This window comes from Prunus avium, chromosome 1 (assembly GCF_965620075.1).
Source record: "Prunus avium chromosome 1, drPruAviu1.hap1.1, whole genome shotgun sequence".
Classification (NCBI taxonomy): domain Eukaryota; kingdom Viridiplantae; phylum Streptophyta; class Magnoliopsida; order Rosales; family Rosaceae; genus Prunus; species Prunus avium.
The window spans coordinates 47663600-47682532 of NC_142284.1; the positions used below are offsets into that span (position 1 = coordinate 47663600).

The window sequence follows — 18933 nt, forward strand, 5'->3', positions numbered from 1 at the left end:
ACTTTAATTGCTAGCATTGCCATCGATCAAATTCCTTTTTTTTCCCCCTTCTAAACGAGTGATTGTTGTGCTGCAACAGTAAAGTTCCAAACTTGCAGTCCTTCCATTGTGATTTTTGAAGAAGACAACGTTCCACTACATTTTAAACTCTGAAGCCGATCTTCCAGGTAATTTCTATACTTAGATCTGCCAAACTTACAAACAATATATCAGCTTCAACATTTGAATTCTGGTCATAATTGTAGTGACATTTTTCAAACCAAATTTTTCCTTGTGGTGTTACTATTAGTCCGGTCAGTGATGTCACTCAAAAAAATATTTCACGAGCTACTGGAGCTCAGAGATGACATGGGGAAAAAATCAAGAAGGGCAGAGAGAAAGCAAACGCGTCGCCGAGCAAAATCACACATTGCCCCTGAACACTCGTTATCTTCATTGCCATCACCTGAATTGGTTCAACAGAGCCAATGGGCAAACTTGCCCCCCGAGTTGCTTCTTGACATAATTCAACGCTTGGAAGCGAGCGAGACCTCCTGGCCTGCTCGGAGAGATGTCGTTGCCTGTGCTTTGGTTTGCAGGTCATGGAGGGAGATTACAAAAGAGATAGTCAAGACTCCAGAGCAATGTGGCTGGCTTACCTTCCCTATCTCACTGAAGCAGGTATTTTTCTCATAAAACTAGATTCCTTTCAGGTTCTTACATTCTATCACGAACTGACTGAAGATTATTTACTTTCCATATTACTTGCGTATATCTACTAGCCGGGTCCAAGAGATGCTCCGATCCAGTGCTTTATTAAGAGGGAAAGAGAAACCTCGACATATCGACTGTATCTTGGTCTAAGCCCCGGTAAATGTTTGGCTGCTTCTCCCCTTAGTTGTGTTTTAGAAATTAGTGTGATTTTAATAGTTCAGTTATACTAATTCCACCATGAGGGTATCCTTGAATTTTGTAAACCGGTTACTAATGATCTCTTATGAATCTACAGCTCTGTCTGGGGATATGAGTAAGCTATTGCTGGCAGCGAGAAAGATCAGACGGGCAACTAGTACAGGTTTTGTGATATCCTTGGTTGCAGATGAATTTTCTCGAGCAAGCAATACCTATGTTGGAAAACTAAGGCAAGCTTTACCTAAATGGATCTTTATCATTGCCATGATTCGTTCTTTTTCTTCCTTTTGTTTTTTGGTCTTGGTTGTTACAGCCATGACTCATTCTTTCTTCATTCAATCTATTGGCAAATGCTGAACAGGTCTAATTTTCTGGGGTCCAAGTTTACCATTTATGACAGTCAGCCTCCACAAAACCCAGTAATCCAAACAAATTGTGGGTCACATCGCAGAATCAATTCAAAGCAGGTATCTCCAAGGTTACCTGCCGGCTGTTTTAGTGTTGCTTCTGTATCTTATGAACTCAATATCCTCCGAACAAGGGGCCCAAGGAGAATGCAATGCACCATGCAATCAATCCCCATAACAGCAATTCAAGAAGGGGGCTTTGCTCCAACTCCAACAGAGTTATCAACTTGCTTAAACCAGAAATGCCCTCCATCGTCCATTTCGCAAGGGAAGAAGCCACTTGCTAACTTGGGCTCTAGTAGCCCCACGCCGGATTTGGAACATGGCATGAAGGATCCGCTCATTTTGAAAAATAAATCTCCTCGATGGCATGAACAGCTGCAGTGTTGGTGTCTAAACTTTAAGGGTCGTGTTACAGTGGCATCCGTGAAGAATTTCCAGCTGGTGGCTTCTGCAGAGCCTTGCCATAATGTTTCATTGGCTGAACAAGAGAAAGTAATCCTGCAATTCGGGAAGATCGGTAAAGACATTTTCACTATGGATTATCGCTACCCTCTCTCTGCTTTCCAAGCCTTCGCAATTTGCTTGAGCAGCTTTGACACGAAACCAGCCTGTGAATGATTTACTGTCTATTCACATCATGTGACTATCATGTTCGTCTTCCCTTAGATTTGACTGTAAATATACTTCGTGAAACAAAGCACTTTAGGTTGTGCCTTTTGGTCCATCAGAAAGTGCCTTCATTGAAGTCGCACTAGTTTGTGTAATGGCAGTAACCCATAAAGCATAATGTAAGTTGCCAATTTATTTATATGCACAAAAGCACTTTTTTGCAACTTTCTCCAAGCATGTAAACATTACTCTTCCCCACCCCCCCAAATTTTTTTCAATCTTAAAATATAGATCTTATAAAGGTGATATTACATGGTTAGAGAATCCCAATCTCAGTATCTGTTCTCTTTCCCCCGCAACTATAGCGGCAGCCATGACGTCGAGGCTTCTCAGGGTTATCTGGGTCTGAGTCACTTGGTTCCAAGAAGAGCCCTCTAAGGCATCGCCGTCTGACGGTGGATTCATGAGTAAGCTTCTCAGAAGGAGTTTTGGTGAATTGAGCGTTGTGTGATTCTGCAGGGTTTTGAGGAAAAACCGCCTCAACACCGGGGTTCCCTTCTGTGACAAAACTATTGAACACAATAGCGTTATTGATGCTCTGTACATTGCTGTTGATATATGCACTCGTTTGTTGATCATCTTGACTCGTCCCGTCCTCGAAACTTCTATCCTTGTTGTTTACCTCTTCATCAGTAGTGGATTCAAGGCTGTCATCTGGATTGCTCTTATAACTGCGGCGTATGTGAACGGATTCTTCTTCTTTGGCTGGTTCTGAGCTTGAGTGTATTGATGCTCCCCTGTTTTCACCAGTTAGGGTGATGACGCTAACTAGATTTTCAAGCATTTGGTTCCCAGTGGCCTGCTTATGAAGTTTGCAAGCATCTTCTCCGATTTCTTTATGTGGGGGAGCTTGTTCTGCAGTTGACGAAACTATCGTTTGAAAAGACTTCCTTGAGGTGCTTCTGTCTTTTGGAGTTTTGATCGGTTTCGAACTGGAGCTGGTGGTGGCAAAAGTCTCCGTTCTCTCTGAAGTTTCTTGCTTCTCGTGCTGTTCCTCTGCTTGCGATGCAACTCCAACTGGCCCTTGAGTGTGCTCTCCTGAGCCTGTTACTGCAGCATGAAGTTGAATGACTGCTTCTTGCATTGGTTCTCCATAACCTGGATCGTTGGTCTTTTCTTCTTTGGTCAGCACGTGCACTACTTTCGTCTCCTTTTTATCCTCTTTTGACTCTGTCTCTGATTCTGGAAGCTGCTTTTGATCTACACCAATGGTATCAGGATCAACCTTCTCAGGTGAAGCAATTGTTTCTGCTTCTGCCAAAGCTGGATGAGTTTGAACAGTGATTTCTCTTGGAGCATTGGAAATAGTTTCAGACGTAACGATTTCTGCATTTGGTTGAGGTATTGCTTCCTTTGGTTCTGCTTGAGAGGCAGGTGATGGGGGTTGAGCAGAAAAGGAAGGCAGCCAAGAGGTCTCTGGAACGATGGGCTGCGGTTGAGTCTGAGGGGATGATACTTGTGATGCTGCTTGGGAGGGTTGAGAAGCTACACGAGATGGTGATGGTGGAGAAGATTCAACCTGAATTTGAGTTTCAGTTGTTGAACCAGATAGTTTTCGGGACTCATTCGCACGAGATGGAGATGGTGATGGTGGAGGATGCTCGGTTCTTGATGGTGCCTCAGCTTGGGAAGGAGAGGGCTTCACAGGGGCAATTCCTGCAGGCCGAAATGGCGGTCGCTCAACAGGGACATTGGTGGTTGTCTGGGCAGGGTTTTGGGCTTTAGCCACCGGACGTGACTCTGGTTCTACTTGAGAACCACGCTGAGAACCACGCTTACGCCAAGGGAACCTAAAGCGAGACGGTTTGCTTTTGTCTGCCATGTATGGTTTGGAAGGAGAGGATTGGCTTTGTTGAAGAAGATGAAGGCAGGGGCTGGTATATATTGAAATTGTATCTGATACCTTGGAAACTTTCTGGGACTTGTTTAATTTTGGTTTATGCCTTCTCCAATTTTTTGCTTCTTTACCTTACCTCTCTTACAAATATTTAGTTACGATTTATTGGAAATATGCAATTTCCCTGGGCAGATTTTCCTCCTCTAGTAGGACTGGAATCTCACTCCACTTTTGGGCAGATCTCCCCAAAAGGGAATGCAAAGTATATATGCTTGCCGTTTTAAAGAGCAAAGTCGCAGTCCACGTGATACTTGCTAGCAAATGCGAGTTAGACCAGAGGGCAAGGGCAGTGAGTTCGTCTTCTTGAACTCAAGTTGGAATGAAAAACAAAAAACAAAAAACTATCGGTGCCTTGATAAAATTGAGATGAAGAATTCTTACTATAGGCATTGCTGAGGGAGCTGGCTTTCCAAATCACCTGGGCAAGTAACCTGAAAATGAAGTAAAATAATTTTAAAAAATAAAACAAAGTTTCCTTCATGCAGCCATTCAAGAAAAGAATACGATGAAAACACATTTTCAAGGAAGAGATTACGTACATCAACATCTTCTGCTGCTACAGTGAATTCCTATACATGAGGCAGCTCCATACCCTTTGCTCCATCATAAGCAGAGCTTCCAATCAATTCTGAGGTAGCTTTCTCATCTGCCCACCAAGGTCTGTATCAATAATTTTCCACATGTACTTCGAAGTTTTCATGAAATTTTTCTTCTTTTTTAAATACAATTTTTCCTTAAACAGGAATTATAATGCAAGGAATTTCCAGAGCCGTTCGATCTTGCCAGGAAATACTCAAGGCTGCAATTTTACAGCATGCGCAGGGGAGAGAAATTGCTGGAATTGAAAAGATAGTTTCAAGTTTAAAATGGGTTACCTCTCCACCTGCACAGCAGAAAGGATTAGAGAATGTGACTGTGGCAGATGTTCTGATGACAAAAGGTGAACAAACTGGACCTTGGCTCTGGTGCCACACAAACGACATTGTAATTGATGCCGTCAAAAATGTACGCCCTCCCTGAGAATGTATCTGTAATATGAATTTCATTTTAAAGTTAACTAAATATGAGAGTGAAATTGCAGATGGCTAAAAACAATGTCGGGTCATTAGTGGTACTGAAGCCAGGAGAGCAACAATACATTGCAGGGATCATCACAGAAAGAGGTAAAATTATTTACAGAAACTTGGATCAAATTCTCTGATTCAACAATAAAATCAAAGTTAATCTGATTCTTCTATTCTATTGATGGTGGCATAAACCAAGCAGACTATTTGAGGAAGATAATTGCACAGGAAAGGTCGCCCAACCACACTAGAGTTGGCGAAATTATGACTAATGAGGTCAGTTTAAGTTTAACTTACAGACTAATTACTCTACTTGGACGCCTTGACCAACCATTTTCATTCTAAATTCAACCAAACTGTTTACCTTTTAACAGAACAAATTAATAACAGTGACATCTGACACAAACATTCTCCAAGCAATGCAGCTTATGACAGGTAAAGCAACCGAGGCCGCAATTTCTATTCTGTAAGAACTACCAATAGAAATTGAAGTGAAAATAAATGACAATTTTTTATGTCACAGAGAATCAAATAAGGCATGTTCCAGTTATAGATGGGAAGATAGTTGGCATGATTTCAATCAAAGATGTAGTTCGAGCAGTAGTGGAGCAGCAAACTGGGGAATTAAAGCAACTGAACGAGTACATAAGAGGAAAATACTATTAGAACCTATGATCTATCTAAGTTTTTATGTTCATCAAATTATTGTAACACAACATCAATACAAATTTGAAAAATCACTGGCCAGACTTCAAAGCGAAGCCCAAGTTCAATATCAATGAGCCCAGTGATTTTGAAGAACCTGCTAGTAAGTCGCAGTCACCATCCGGGAAGACAAAAAACAGTAAGTGTCACAACATTGTCTTCGACAAGAAGTCGGGCCACGGAATAAAAACAGTGAATATAAGTGCACAAAAACAATATTCATGATCCCATTTGCCTCCAATTTCGAAAGCAACATTTCATTATATACTCTATCTGGTATAAAACCATAGATAAGTTGTAGATTCAATTTCAATTCCTTAGGGTCAGACTGATTATGTTCGGCATGCCATAAAGCATATATCATCACCTCTGTCAATCACAAGATTGCACAATTCCTATTGGCTGGCAAATGAACCTAGCGTCCACTCCTTATCTTTACGAACTTTCTATCAACACGGGATTCTTTCTCCAAGTAGATTCAGCAATCAAATGACCTCTGGATTTTATTCAAAAATTCCCCTCTTAGAGTGGTCCTCCATGCTCAAAGCTTTTTGGTGGTAGATGATTGGACCTTGTGTGGGGAAGCTGGATTCCAATTCCTGAAAAGTCATTGGTTCTTGTTCGGCTAGGTCCTAGTCCTCAGACCAAACTATAACATTAAGATGTCAAAAGTTTGGTCCTCAAAAGTCATGGACTGTGAAAGGAACATTTGCTTTCTATATATTTATAGAGAAATGTTATTCCCATTCTCACTTTGTCATCCTTCATTCTTTCCGCAAATTACATGATTTTGAAGTGCAAGATGACAATTCGAGTGTAATTTTTAATCCTTCATCCTTTTTGCGAGTTCTTTAACATGATAATATATTGATTTTGAAGTGTAACATAAAAAATTAGAGAGTGAAAAAGAAACTATCTATTTTTGCACATTTCTTAGAGCTAGGGGGAGACCCTACTGTACTAGTCAAACAATTTGGAGAGGTGGGGAGAAAACTAAGAATAGAGATTCCACAAGAATTAAGAAGAATCACAACTTTCGCTGAAGTGGACTTGAGATAATAAAAATTCAAAGTATCAAGAGATTTGGTGGTTTTTTTAGTATAAAGATTTCAAGCACATTTACCTGAATATGTTGTTATCCCTTGGCCGGGCCCCTCCTTGATGCTTGCAGCATCTCAAGCCGAGAATCCGAGCAAGTTGTCTAAATGGAAGAAACCTCATTAGACCCCTGCTGCTGATTAATAACCTGTTGCACCATGTTCATAATGCAAACCAAGTCAAACACAAAATACAGAAGCCCCCATAACCATTAGCAGAAAAACATGCAAGTCATTAGATTGATTCGTTGCAACTTTTCCAACTCCAACAATGATTTAGGGCCTGCGCCTAACATTGATTAGAGTCCACTATGTTGATGCGGCTAAGAAAAGTAAAAAAACAAAACTCCCTCATGTTGAAGAGTTTGAACCCCAAAAAGCGCACACACGTTAAATTTAAATCGGTGGTGATTGGATGTCTACCTCTTTTTGACAAACACAACATTAGGTGCTAAAATCAAAAGAAAGTGAAGTAGGAATAACTAAAATCTCAATTATAACTTACATTAGATTGGTGTTTATGCAAGGAGTTAGGAGAAAGTAGGTGAAGAAGTTGAAGAAGTAATTGAAAATAAGTAATGTCAGAGGAATCACATTTTTCATTGGAATGTGCGACTGTTAAAGTGTATTAGTTACATCAATAATTGTAACTAATTATTAATTAACACATAAAATTGTTAGACAAAGGCTGAGAAATTTAGAGGAGATGCTGTTTTGGTGGGTTGGCTGAGAAGAAAAGTACGCTTTTCTACATTTTGTTTTGCTAACACTTAAGGGTAGATCGGGTATTTGATATATGAGATGTGGCAATGAGAGATAAAAGTGGACCAGACCAGACCACTTGTTTCTAAGACCCCCACTATTAAATGCGTATAGTAAAGGCAAGAAAACTTGTCCAGGGAAAAAAGTAAAGATTGCATAGATCATTGACATTGACTATTGCAGGAAGTTACTTAGTAAACTGCCCCTCCTACACAAAACTGACACAGGATCTAAAGAGCAACACTTGGTTGACCCTGGTGGTGATTCTCAGCTGTCCACCCCGCAAAATACAATTTTGGAATGTTGCTCAGAAGGTGTTTTGAAACAAGATTTTCCAAGTTCCAATATTCAATTACGTACAAATCTCACTCTCCTTTATTTTCTATGTTACCTAATAGGAGGCCCCACCTCCCGTGAGGCACTACTGCTTTTTTGAAACTTGCTCTTCGATTCTGACATGTTAAAAGATATGGAAGAGTAAATGTAACAAGCAATTGACAAAGAAAAAAAATTCAGCAATTTCCTTCATGCACATGACGATGATGTTCTTCTTCTTGTTTTCATTCAAATCATATTCGTCATCTTTGTTGTCTACTTCTTATGAGATGAAAGCTAAACTCGTAGCACATTTCTAGATGCCATGCCTACTTACCATCTTTCCATGTCTATTTATTTCTAGCAAATAAACAATAATATCATTATATTAACTAAGTCTAAGAGAAGACAGAGTATCTTCTTACGTGCCTGTTTTGTTGCGGGTTTCAAACGAAGGGTGGAGGTTCATGTTGTAAGCGCATCTACGTTAATGGGTAGACTTAGAATTGGGATCTAATCCCCACCAGGCTGTAAATTCTCAAAAAGTTCCACTTTCTGATGATGAGATAATATAATGAGCTTGTGAAATATATAAGCTCCTTTCGCTTATTGTCCTTCTTAGCGTTGATCAAGGAAGCGAATCACATCTTGTTTTGTCCCTATAATATTCGCCAACTTGCACAGCCCCACGAGTCTCTCCTCCTGCTTATAAGGAGCATGGCAACCTCTTGCCCATACCATCATCGCCTTGACTTCAGTCTTCTAACTTGACTCCAAACGCCATACACGTTATCCACTCTCACCATACTTTTTCCTCTTCATCTTCTGGCTTAGCTCCTCTGAGAGCAGCTCAGTGACCTTACCAGTTCAAAATTTTGGTTCATATCTTCCCCTAAGAGTAGATTGAATAATGGCATCTCTCTCTTCCTCAAGGAACTCCTCCTGGACACCAAAGCAGAACAAATTATTTGAGAAGGCTCTGGCTGTGTATGACAAGGACACACAAGACCGCTGGCATAATGTGGCCAAGGCTGTGGGTGGAAAATCTGTAGAGGAAGTAAAGAGGCACTATGAGATTCTGGTGCAGGATCTCATGCATATAGAATCTGGCCAAGTCCCAATACCCAATTATAAGGGCTCTGGAAGCAGCAGCAGCAGAGGAATTGGTGATGAGCAAAGGTAAGAATAATGTTTTCATGTTTTAGCAATTATCTTTACTTCTAAGCATTCAAAGGTAATCCATGCTGTCTCTCCCTTCGGTGGTATCTAGGACATCCTAGTTTAGAAAACGTGTTGGGGGATTCTTCACGGTCACATTGTCAACTACCAAGTTATCAATCAGTAAGGTCCAAGACTTATAAATAAATAAATTAGGAACCCAGAAGAGATGTCCAAGTATGAATCTGTTTTACAAACTTACATGAATATTAGAGCCAGGTACAATTGCATGTAGTGATGGAAATGGCAAAACTGGCAAAAAATGGCAATGCATGAAAAGCTTAAACCAATGGTACTGATAGGAGCTGCTAAAAAGCCAAAGAAGAGCAGAATATTAAGTTAAATTCTAGCACTATTAGCTGAAATATCTAAACGGCTGGTAACAAGTCCCACCGTATCCTTTCCATAATATCATTAACCAGCTTTTCCTCTTTTGGGATCGACAGTTCTAAATTAAGACACTGTTGAGTCTCCTCCCCAAGAAATTTTATATGTTTCCTCTAATTCTTTTGTATATCTATCCATTATCCCATACTATATTCAACTTCAATTCCTAAGAAAAAGCCCACATGGAATCTAATCCTTACTTGTTTTGGATCTCATATGCACATGGCCCTATGATTAAAGTAATTGAATATAGTCACCCGGTTCTTCCTACATGTAGATGAGGATCATTGTGTTTGTGTGACGCCGAACTCTTGTTTTTAATTACTTATCACATTCTTTCATTAATCCCAAGGGCTTGCTCGCAGTCGACAGTGACTGTTGGATCTAGCTAAACCTCTTGGCAGCTTTTGTAGTTCATCATATATTTATAATTTTATATCACACACAATTACACACTACAGTAACCAATGTATTTCGTCGGCAGATATTTTTAAAAATAGGGCATCTTCCTTCAAAATGAAGCTCCCACCATAAAGAGGCTAATTATGTCTAAATGGGTGCGATTAGCGAGATAATGGTGTCTTGGGATAATCTAATAGACTACGTCAAACTTAAAAGATGCTAATTGTTGCAAAAGCAACTAGGACTTTCATATTATCTACACGATTTTCTATGCTTACTTGGTAATTGAGAATTTTCTAAACTTCTAATGCTAATTCCTTGTAATCCATTCAGGCTTATGAAAAACCTAAAGATCTGATGCGACGGCCCAGAAGACTTGTAAAAAGACAAAATGGATTGCTCTGTTATTCTGCCTTCCTACCTACCAAGTACCAAGTTTGGATGTGTTTCTCTGCTCCTACTTCAAATGTTTACTTATTGTAATGATTTTCTGCAAGGAAATATATATATTATGTGTTTTGTTTTGTATGCTGTGCTTGATTTTCTAAAAACAACAATCCGACCCCAGAGAGAGAAAAGTAAAACAACAAATTATTAATTAACACATCCACAGACAATGCATCGGTCAAGCAATTCCTCGATAAGATTGTACGCATTGTAGGAAATTTAAAATTTTCGATTTAACTAATGGATTAAATATGATTAAGCAAATAATAAGATAAGTTTATCTGCAATATATCATAATCAAATGCATAATCGGCAATAATATCAAAGTGCGAGCTTCGTCCACTGACCTCTGGTCCTTTGGAAGACTGCAACGCATGCTATCAAGAAAGTTCAATTGTTCCAATAGCATGTAAGAAAGAAGTGGTGACTGAGATAGTCGGCGATCTAGAGAGAAAAACAAAATCATTTTGAAATTTCGGAGAGGAACGGCGGCAAGAAAGAGAGCAATTAGGTTTGAATCGCCAGCTCGATCCGGTTTCCTTTTAAGAGATGTACGATCAGATCGGCTCAAGGAAAGGCGGGAAAACAATTCGTTTTGGGTTTGGATATTAAAAAATCTGGCACTACGATGTCTGAAAGTCGAACCATCGATTTAATTGTTGCTTATTAAATACAGCGATCGAGGCCGTCTATTTTGGCTTGAAAATTTGAAACGATGAAATTCAAGAATAGGGAGTTGAGAGATTCATAAAAGAAAAACGACAGCATTACTACTGTCGTCTACTTCGCTTTTATTCATGAAAAAAGAAATAATGGAGATGCGGGGTATCGATCCCTGTACCTCTCGCATGCTAAGCGAGCGCTCTACCATCTGAGCTACATCCCCAGATGCTGAGGAGCGTGAAAACAAAATTGTAAAAATACAAAAGCAGTAAAAGTTAATGGGCCGTCCTTACCATATTATTTTGGGCTGGGCCCACCAGACCCACCAATGCTGTTTAATGTAACCCAAAGAAAACTTATGTGTAACGGGGATGCCGGGTCTATCATGCATTGTCATATCGAAAAATTAAAAGCGATTTTCTATTTAAACCCGTACTTCTCTTTGTTCACCTCAATACTTAAATCATTAAGCTGTAAGTTTTATCATTGTGTAAAAAGACAAAAAAGGTCATCCAACTTAATAATTAACCCTAGTACATCTATACACATACCCCACCACTCTTCATATCAAGTTTTAGAAAAATACAAACTCCTCTACATCCTATTGTTTGATTACTCTTCTCTTTTAAAGACATAGAAAATAGACGAGCCTACCTCTTTAAATATATGTGGGAGTTGATGGAAAGGCTTACCTAAGTGTTGGAATTCCAGTTACAGTTATTGGAGAGAGGTAAAGTTGTTCTTTCTCTAGAAAGTATTAATTTTTGGGTTTAGGGTTCTATTTGTTTGTGTTTTTTTGGCTAGGAACAAAGAAAATTGTGGGGTTTAAATATAAAATCTCTTTTATTTCTTATTTTTTAAGTTTGGGGTGTATTTAAGGATAATTTAGGAAGATAGTGGGGTTTTCTTAGAAATTGTGAAAATTTAAATTAAAAGATGGGGTGAACTTAGAACATAGGGTGAACTAAGAGAAGTGTGAGGTTTAAATAGAAAATATCAAATTAAAATACACGGCAATGAATAATTGGCTCGGAATAGCATCATAGTAGTATCCTCAATATAGGTAAGTTTTTCTCCAACAACGCCCCACTCGAGTTTATCGGCTTTCTTACAATTCACTTCTAAAATGGGAGCTTTTCCGTTTGGTGCCAGCCTAAATTTAGCATTTCTGATCACTTTCTCCGTAAACATTGACTGAAGATAAGCCTCAGGATCCGTCACCTTAAAGTATAAAAAAGGACCATTTCTACCCTAATCTTCATAAAACTTTTTGTTTGGAGGAACTAGGAAAACAAAAACAAAACAAAAAAAATAAAAAAACAGAAAACAAAAAGAAAACAGAAAAAACATGGGAAAGAAGACCGTGTTTGTGTTGATTTTTGCAATGGTGGTGCTTCTGTCAATCCATACGGTGTTGGGTGATGACAACTTCATGGAAAATGCCAAGGATCGTATCACCGATGCTGCTTCAGCGGCAAAGGACGCAGCAGAAGGCTTATCAGAATCTACTTCTGATGCCTTCAAGGAAGCTAGGGAGACCACATCAACATGGACTGATTGGTTTAACGGCAAACTCAAGTAAGTTTCTGGTGTCTTATTTATTTATACAAAACATTTATAGTTATAATTGTCTCTATTTAATGGCTACTAATTGCGGGTGCTTGTCGTTTTAGGGATATGGGTATCAAGGATGATGATCGAGACGACACAGGTCACGCAAAGGCACCCGAATCAGAATAATCTAAAAATATTGTTTAACCCGAAATTACTACTTTTTTTTGTTTTTTTTAACGTTGTTTCGCATGGGGTGAAATATTAAATTTAAGAGTAATGCTATTTGGACACAGGCCTCACATGAGATGGGTTGAGGCTAGAGAAAGTAGATTCCATGTATTATTCTCTGTAAAACAAAGATTGAATTATTTTGTAATTAAAGAATGCATATATGCAACTCACGAATCACGAGGTTCTAAATTTGTTGTCCAATAATTCAAGTTTTTCTCTCCGCAATTCGGATTAATGCGTCAAAATTAAATTCTACACAATGACAATTGATGAATCCCCGAAAAACGTGGCGCGAAGGGCCCAAAGATTAACGCTGCCACAAAATTTTGCCTTTTTGGGCTCAGGCCCACAAGCTCTCAGTGGGCCATGGATTTGGTAGCAACGAGACTACCTTCTTCTTTGTCAAACTCAACGCTTTTGATCACACCGTTAAAGGTAACCAAACAAGCGTTAGTGGTCGTGTTGAGATTGAGAGAGACACCAAGTGCATTGCCCAACTCTCCACGTCCGTCGGATAACATCATGACCCTACCACCAACGGCAAGATTCTCACCCCACGCCCTCATCACAAACACGTCGCTGGCCGCGACGCAGGCGATCAAATCCGAGCTCTTACCTCTCGCCGATTCAACGCGTTTCACGAACCGAGTGCAACGCGGAGAGAACGGCGCCGAAACACCCACCAAAACGACTCTCTTGCCTCTGCAGAGGGTTGAGAGAGAGATGAGCTTGGCCCCGTCGTTTGGGTCGAGGTAAGAGAGGGTTACGTTTGGGAGCTTATCGCCTATGCAAACTGAGAAGGGTTTGCTTGGTTTTGGGGTGATAATCAGGGGGCGGGGATGGACGGTGGAGATGGAGCCATTCGGGGGTGGGCCCGGTGGGCCATAGAGATTAAGAAGGGAGGATCTTTGGGACCTAGGGAGGGTTTTGTGTAGGTTCCAAGAGGTTGAGACGGATTTGTGGGATAGTGAAAAAGAGAACTTTGTTTGGTGAGGATTTGAAGAAGACGACGATGAACTAGAGGATGTTTTTGGTACTGTTGCAAATGTAGCTGCAATGTTGTTAACAGAGGCAGCCATTAAAAGAGACACAAAGATTGAGCGGCTGCAATAGTAGTGGTGGATAGATGATGGGTTCACAGGGCGAAAATGGGATTTGTTGGGTTTAACTTAAGGATGGTTTGGTTGAGAAAGGAAAAATCTAGAAAATGACGTTGCCTTTTTTCCTTTTCTTGGTTTTCCCATCCATTTAACATTTTCCACATTTTCCTTGGGCAGCAATCAAATGATATTCTTTTTATAAAAAATTGCCACAGAGAACAGTAAATCAGATAATGGGGATTCGATTCGAGCTTAGGTGTGAAGGGGCACAGATTCGGAGTCTTCTTGACCAACTAGTTTTATCCACTTTAATTAGTTATTTAAGTATGATGCTACAAAGAGAAAAATATTAAAGAATAATCCGTTGGAAGCATTTTGTAGTCAAAAGCAAACTGAACTCCGAATGGGGGATTCTACTTTTCAAGTGTGGAGACACCTCGAGATATTTAGTATTTACCAGAAAGATATTTAGTATTTACCAGAAAAATATTAACGGATGTTTTGTTTTTTTTTTCCCCTATTTAATCTTGTTTTAGTGTTTATGTGTAGAGGGCAAAGTTGGAAATGTAACAAATATTATGCAGAGGAGGAGGAAATAGCCCAACGAAGAAAAGAAGGCCAGGCCTCATTCGGTCATGTATCTCTAAACTCATATTGGACCTGTAAAATTCAATGAAAGGACCAATAAATAAAACCATGTCTAAAGTCAACACGCCAAGTATTACAGAAAACGCAGAAGACTGGGCCCTACCAAACTTCTGGCAATGCATACTCATAATCACCATTTCAAGGTTTCAACACAATTCCTTGGCATGGGAAAACTAGCACAGGATATTCCTGTTAAAGAAGAAAATAAAGCTGAATATTCAAAACAATAACTGAAGGTGTCTCTTCTTCACTGAAGAATAATAATAATAGTAATAATGATAATAATAATCATGCAAATATCTGATCTGATCTAGCTATGCTAGGCCTCTTCATTTCATTTATACAAAATCTCACTCACCCTTCATCCCCTACCAATTAAGTGCCAATCAAACCATTAATTTATCATCAAATCATCCATTGATCTGTATCTTCAGCTGTTGTCCCTCCCTCCCTCCCCTCCTCCTTCTTCTTCAGCTTCAACATTCTCAAAAGACAGACTTGTTGTTGTGGGGGTGGTCAGAATATCACTCTGCTTCTTGGCACTGTTCTTGTTGTTATGCATCCAAACCCTCAGCACCTGCCTCTTCACGCCCACCTCCGCGCAAAACCTCTCCACCTCCTCCTCATCTTGCTTCTGAATCCTCCACCCCACCTTCTCTGCAAACTCCATCATCCTTTCCTTCTGCTCCTGCGTGAACTTTGTCCGAAACCGCTTCTTCGACATCGCAAACGGCGGCATTGGCAATCCCCCTTCCGCATTGTTCGACTGGAACACGTTCAGATCCTCGCTCGAAGACTCCGTCCCTCCTCCACCGCTCCCGAATGCCACATTCATCGGCTGGATAATCGGAGCCATTGAGAATTTCTGGTGGTGGTGGTGGTGATGGTGGAGAGCCGACGAAGGAGACGGCAGAGGCGGGGGGAGTTGGAGAGGGCTCAGCATTATGCTTGAGCGTCTGGACCCGGGGCTGAACGCCGTCGTTTCCCCGTCCACCTCCTTTCGGTGGAAGTTGCGGTGGCAATCACATGCGGCGCATTTCAGAGCTTCCAGTGTTCCTTCCTCACCGCTTGGCATGAACTCGCCGCACCCATCAAACACATTGCCGCCTATGTTGGCGGCGTGGTTCTTGAGGCACTCTCTGTAGCGGATGATCTTTGAAGTCGACTTGGGCCCACCACTGGCGAGTACAGTTGGTGGAACTGGGGTTCCGGTTAGGGCTCGATCTGGATCTGGGTCTCGGATGAGGGGTTGCAAAGGTGGGTGTGGGTGTTGAATGTGGTGGTCTAGGGTTTGATGGGGGCTGGTAGCGTAAGTGTTGTTGCCATTGTGAATCCCAACCCTTCTCTTATGATGATCTGCTGCTGCTGCTGCTGCTGCGGGTGATGATTCTTTGGTACTTAAATGATGAGCAGAAGAAGCGTAGCTCAAAGAGCCTGACGTCCTCATTTCGTTATCTTGGGGTTGTGCTCTAAAATCCATAACTGATGCATACAAAAATGTTATTTAATATGGAAAGCTGGCAAAAAGCATCTCATTGATCTCAACCCAGTCTTGTACTTTCTTGGGGTTCTGAGGCTTCTCTCTAGCTAAGCTCTCCTCTAATTAATTTCCCAAAAAAAAAAGAAAGGAAAGAAAATGTTTAAATAATACAGATGACAAAAGAAGGTAGAGCTAAACTTTTAATATCGTATTCCTAGTATTGTCCCCAACCAGTTTCAGATATCTGATTCGAGCATATACATATATTAGGGTGCTAATCCCACCAAAACCCCATGTCGTAATCTTCAACAGTTGCTGTTAAAAACCCAAGCTCTGTGAGAGAGAGAGAGAGAGAAACGAAATTGCATATGAGTCTCAAAATACAAAACAAAGGAGAGATTAAAACTAAAATGAAACCAATTAACTCACAGTTGTAAGAAAGAGACAGAGAGAGAAAGACTTAAGTAGCTGAAAGAGCACCTTAAACATCACTGCCTGAACGTCTCTAATGGCCTCCAGACAGGTAAAAATCAAAAGCATAATAAGCAGAAAAAGAGAGAGAGAGAGAGAGAGAGAGATGGGTTGGGTTGGGTCCTTTGGGATATTGGTGCTTTCTGTGCTTCTGTGCTTCTGTGCTTCCAACAAGAGACAGGTTGGTTGCTTGTGGTGAGGCCAGCGGGAAGGATAAGAGTCCAACCAAGTAAGTAGTGCAAAGAGAGAGAGAGAGAGAGAGAGAGAGAGAGAGGTTAATGACGAGGGGGGGTTCGTAGTACACTACACTGGTCACACACACTATAACTCTCTCTCTCTCTCTCTCTGCTTTTCTATGCAATTGCAAGTTTGCAGATTACAAAACAACCGACAACGTCATGTTCAGACCTCTCCCACGCCCTGCCAAGTGGGTCCCATCCCCCTCACCCTTCATTATTGCCCCTTTCCATTTCTTATCTCAACACCCTTCTCCCCATAAACCACCCAACACATACATACATACCCCATTCTCAGTACTACTACTCCTTTGATGCGACGTAGCTGGCTAGCTATAGCGCTTTTGCTTCCTTAATCCTACGCATATACCAACAAAACTAGACTTACGTACCCCTAATCTCTAAGTCAGGAGATTCACTCAATTTAATTAAGGGTAATTTAGGTTAACTATTCTTAATTCGAATCCATGCAAAAATGACTTAACAAAGATGGGTAAAAGTGAAAAGTTGATGGTCCACAGTAGTGGCCTTGTCGTGTTGCTTCTTTTCTTCTTTTTTTTAACTTTTTATTTCTTCTGTGTGTGTCTCTCATCTCATCTAATTCATTGATTTAATTTCATATATATGATGCTGCTGTGCTGATGCTGCTGCTGTTGCTGCATCAGAGGGAAAAGAAACGAAAGGAAAGGAAAGGGCTAACGTGCGGCTTCTGCACACCCTCTGAGACAAATCACGCTTGCTTGCTTGCTTTGCTTGCTTGCCCCAACCAAATCAAAGAGTCTTTGCTTGCTTGGTACCTTTCTGTGTCATGCAATCGATGCCCTTTCTTTCTCTCTCTTGCCTTCTTCTTCATCACTTTCTTTCTACAGTCTACAGCTTCCTTCCACCAATTATATTCCACCTTCAACCAATTTCTGCTTATTTTCATTTCATTTTTACCCAAACACACAGAAATAAATAAAAAAAATTAATCCTGCATGTATGCACCTCCTCCGGGATAAATGAATAATTTCGTATACCCAATAACATTATACCACATGGCATTTTAAATTTTCAGAACTATATATTAATTCAATCCCCCCAAGAATAATGTGCTATAAGTGTGTCACATTTATTTCCGAAATTCAACATTTTTGAAACATTTGCATGACATATCTTAATTCTAAGTTTTTTTTTTGTCTCACTCTTTTATCAGTGGGTTAGCTCCAGGTGTCCAGAAGTCAATGCTTTTTTTTTTTTAAAGAGAAGAGAAGCTTTATCCCATTATGCTAGGCATGTTAGAATTGTGATTATTTAAATACAAAAAAAAGGACATGAAAAAAAAACCCTAATAATAGCGTACTTGCAAGTTGCAAGCATGAGAGTCCGTGAATATATAACTCCAATTTATTTGGTGGTTGCGGTTGGGTTAGAAATGAGAATTGTGAGACCAGAGATGACATCGTAATATACGTAGGTTCCATTACAGGTCAGGCACGTCTTTAAGTTCAAATGGGAGTTGCGCAATACGACCGTACAAACCACAACGTTTTGGGGGCCTCGTAGTTCTGACAGTGAATGGGTAGGGTAGGGGTCCTACAACTGTGGCCCGCGATATTTAAAAATGCTAAAGCCCAACTCAACTCATCTGGTTAAACAAAAGCTGTAATGCATCATCTAGATTTTTCAAAGGTTATCTGGGGTCAACGGCCCATCCTTCCATCCCCGTCAACCTGGGAGATACAACATCAACTGAGCCCAATGAGATCTCGTTTGGTGGGTTGACTTGTTGGCTTGAACTGAATAAGATGGGCTTTAAAGTATTGAATTGGGTTGGCTTGAATTAACTACGGGCTCGTTTGGGACTGCTTCTCTAGGAAGTACTTCTGCTCATAAGCGATTCTAACAAAAGCGCTTTTATTATAAAAATCTTGAATTTTCATAAAAAAATTAAAGTGCTTTGTGGAAAAGCACTTGGGAGTGCTTTCTGAAGAAGTACATAGCAGGTGCTTCTCCAGGAAGCGTTCTATGACCCAGAAGCACTTCTAAACTTTTCTGCCAAACGCTGTCAAAAGCGCTTTTAGTTATCAGAAAACGCTTTTGGCCCTTTCATAAGCACTCCCAAACAGGCCCTAGGTTTTGAGTCCAGTAACGTTCATTCTTGCGCCAAACAACAAATAATAATTAACTTCTTCCTTTAAAAAAAATATATCAATATATTTATTTATTTATTAACAATAGTAAAAAGAGCCACCATTGTTACAAAATTGTAGCATCCTCTCTCAGTGAGAAGAGAACTCACAAAAT

The 18933-nt window shown here is 40.3% G+C and overlaps 6 protein-coding genes, 1 long non-coding RNA gene and 1 other non-coding gene across 9 annotated transcripts; 4 read left to right on the forward strand and 4 right to left on the reverse strand.

Annotated features, from left to right (window-relative positions):
* Nucleotides 1-78: 78 nt before the first annotated feature.
* Nucleotides 79-4501, reverse strand: LOC110771862 (oxidoreductases, acting on NADH or NADPH). Its single transcript, XM_021976220.2, has 2 exons — nt 4407-4501; nt 79-4298 (listed from the first exon to the last, which is right to left on the reverse strand). Exon 2 carries the CDS (start codon nt 3790-3792, stop codon nt 2227-2229), a length of 1566 nt encoding a protein of 521 aa, XP_021831912.2. The 5' UTR covers nt 3793-4298; nt 4407-4501; the 3' UTR covers nt 79-2226.
* LOC110771864 (tubby-like F-box protein 5) lies at nt 301-2134 on the forward strand. Its single transcript, XM_021976221.2, has 4 exons — nt 301-660; nt 762-849; nt 989-1121; nt 1253-2134. Exons 1-4 carry the CDS (start codon nt 301-303, stop codon nt 1917-1919), a joined length of 1248 nt encoding a protein of 415 aa, XP_021831913.1. The 3' UTR covers nt 1920-2134.
* LOC110771867 (Cystathionine beta-synthase (CBS) family protein) lies at nt 4453-5885 on the forward strand. Its single transcript, XM_021976225.2, has 6 exons — nt 4453-4525; nt 4610-4872; nt 4949-5030; nt 5134-5207; nt 5306-5366; nt 5455-5885. The coding sequence occupies exons 2-6, from the start codon at nt 4618-4620 to the stop codon at nt 5595-5597; spliced, it is 615 nt and encodes a 204-aa protein (XP_021831917.1). The 5' UTR covers nt 4453-4525; nt 4610-4617; the 3' UTR covers nt 5598-5885.
* Nucleotides 5886-8430: 2545 nt separating this feature from the next.
* LOC110771879 (protein RADIALIS-like 6) lies at nt 8431-10341 on the forward strand. The gene is made up of 2 exons (XM_088252738.1): nt 8431-8989; nt 10151-10341. Exons 1-2 carry the CDS (start codon nt 8721-8723, stop codon nt 10173-10175), a joined length of 294 nt encoding a protein of 97 aa, XP_088108864.1. The 5' UTR covers nt 8431-8720; the 3' UTR covers nt 10176-10341.
* A 736-nt stretch (nt 10342-11077) lies between these two features.
* On the reverse strand, nt 11078-11150 carry TRNAA-AGC (transfer RNA alanine (anticodon AGC)). The gene has a single exon. It is a non-coding gene; the product is annotated as a tRNA-Ala (tRNA).
* Nucleotides 11151-12212: 1062 nt separating this feature from the next.
* On the forward strand, nt 12213-12901 carry LOC148297933 (uncharacterized). Its single transcript, XR_015833013.1, has 2 exons — nt 12213-12505; nt 12601-12901. It is a non-coding gene; the product is annotated as an uncharacterized LOC148297933 (long non-coding RNA).
* LOC110771878 (peroxiredoxin-2E-1, chloroplastic-like) lies at nt 12799-14234 on the reverse strand. The gene has a single exon (XM_021976239.2). The coding sequence runs from the start codon at nt 13789-13791 to the stop codon at nt 13069-13071; it is 723 nt and encodes a 240-aa protein (XP_021831931.1). The 5' UTR covers nt 13792-14234; the 3' UTR covers nt 12799-13068.
* Nucleotides 14235-14480: 246 nt separating this feature from the next.
* Nucleotides 14481-16737, reverse strand: HB33 (homeobox protein 33). Of its 2 annotated transcripts, none has more exons than XM_088247340.1 (2): nt 16421-16737; nt 14481-16273 (listed from the first exon to the last, which is right to left on the reverse strand). In XM_088247340.1, exon 2 carries the CDS (start codon nt 15938-15940, stop codon nt 14891-14893), a length of 1050 nt encoding a protein of 349 aa, XP_088103466.1. In that variant the 5' UTR covers nt 15941-16273; nt 16421-16737; the 3' UTR covers nt 14481-14890. The 2 variants fall into 2 exon arrangements, with proteins under 2 accessions (XP_088103466.1, XP_088103467.1); XM_088247341.1 differs by having other exon boundaries at nt 16370-16737.
* Nucleotides 16738-18933: the final 2196 nt, after the last annotated feature.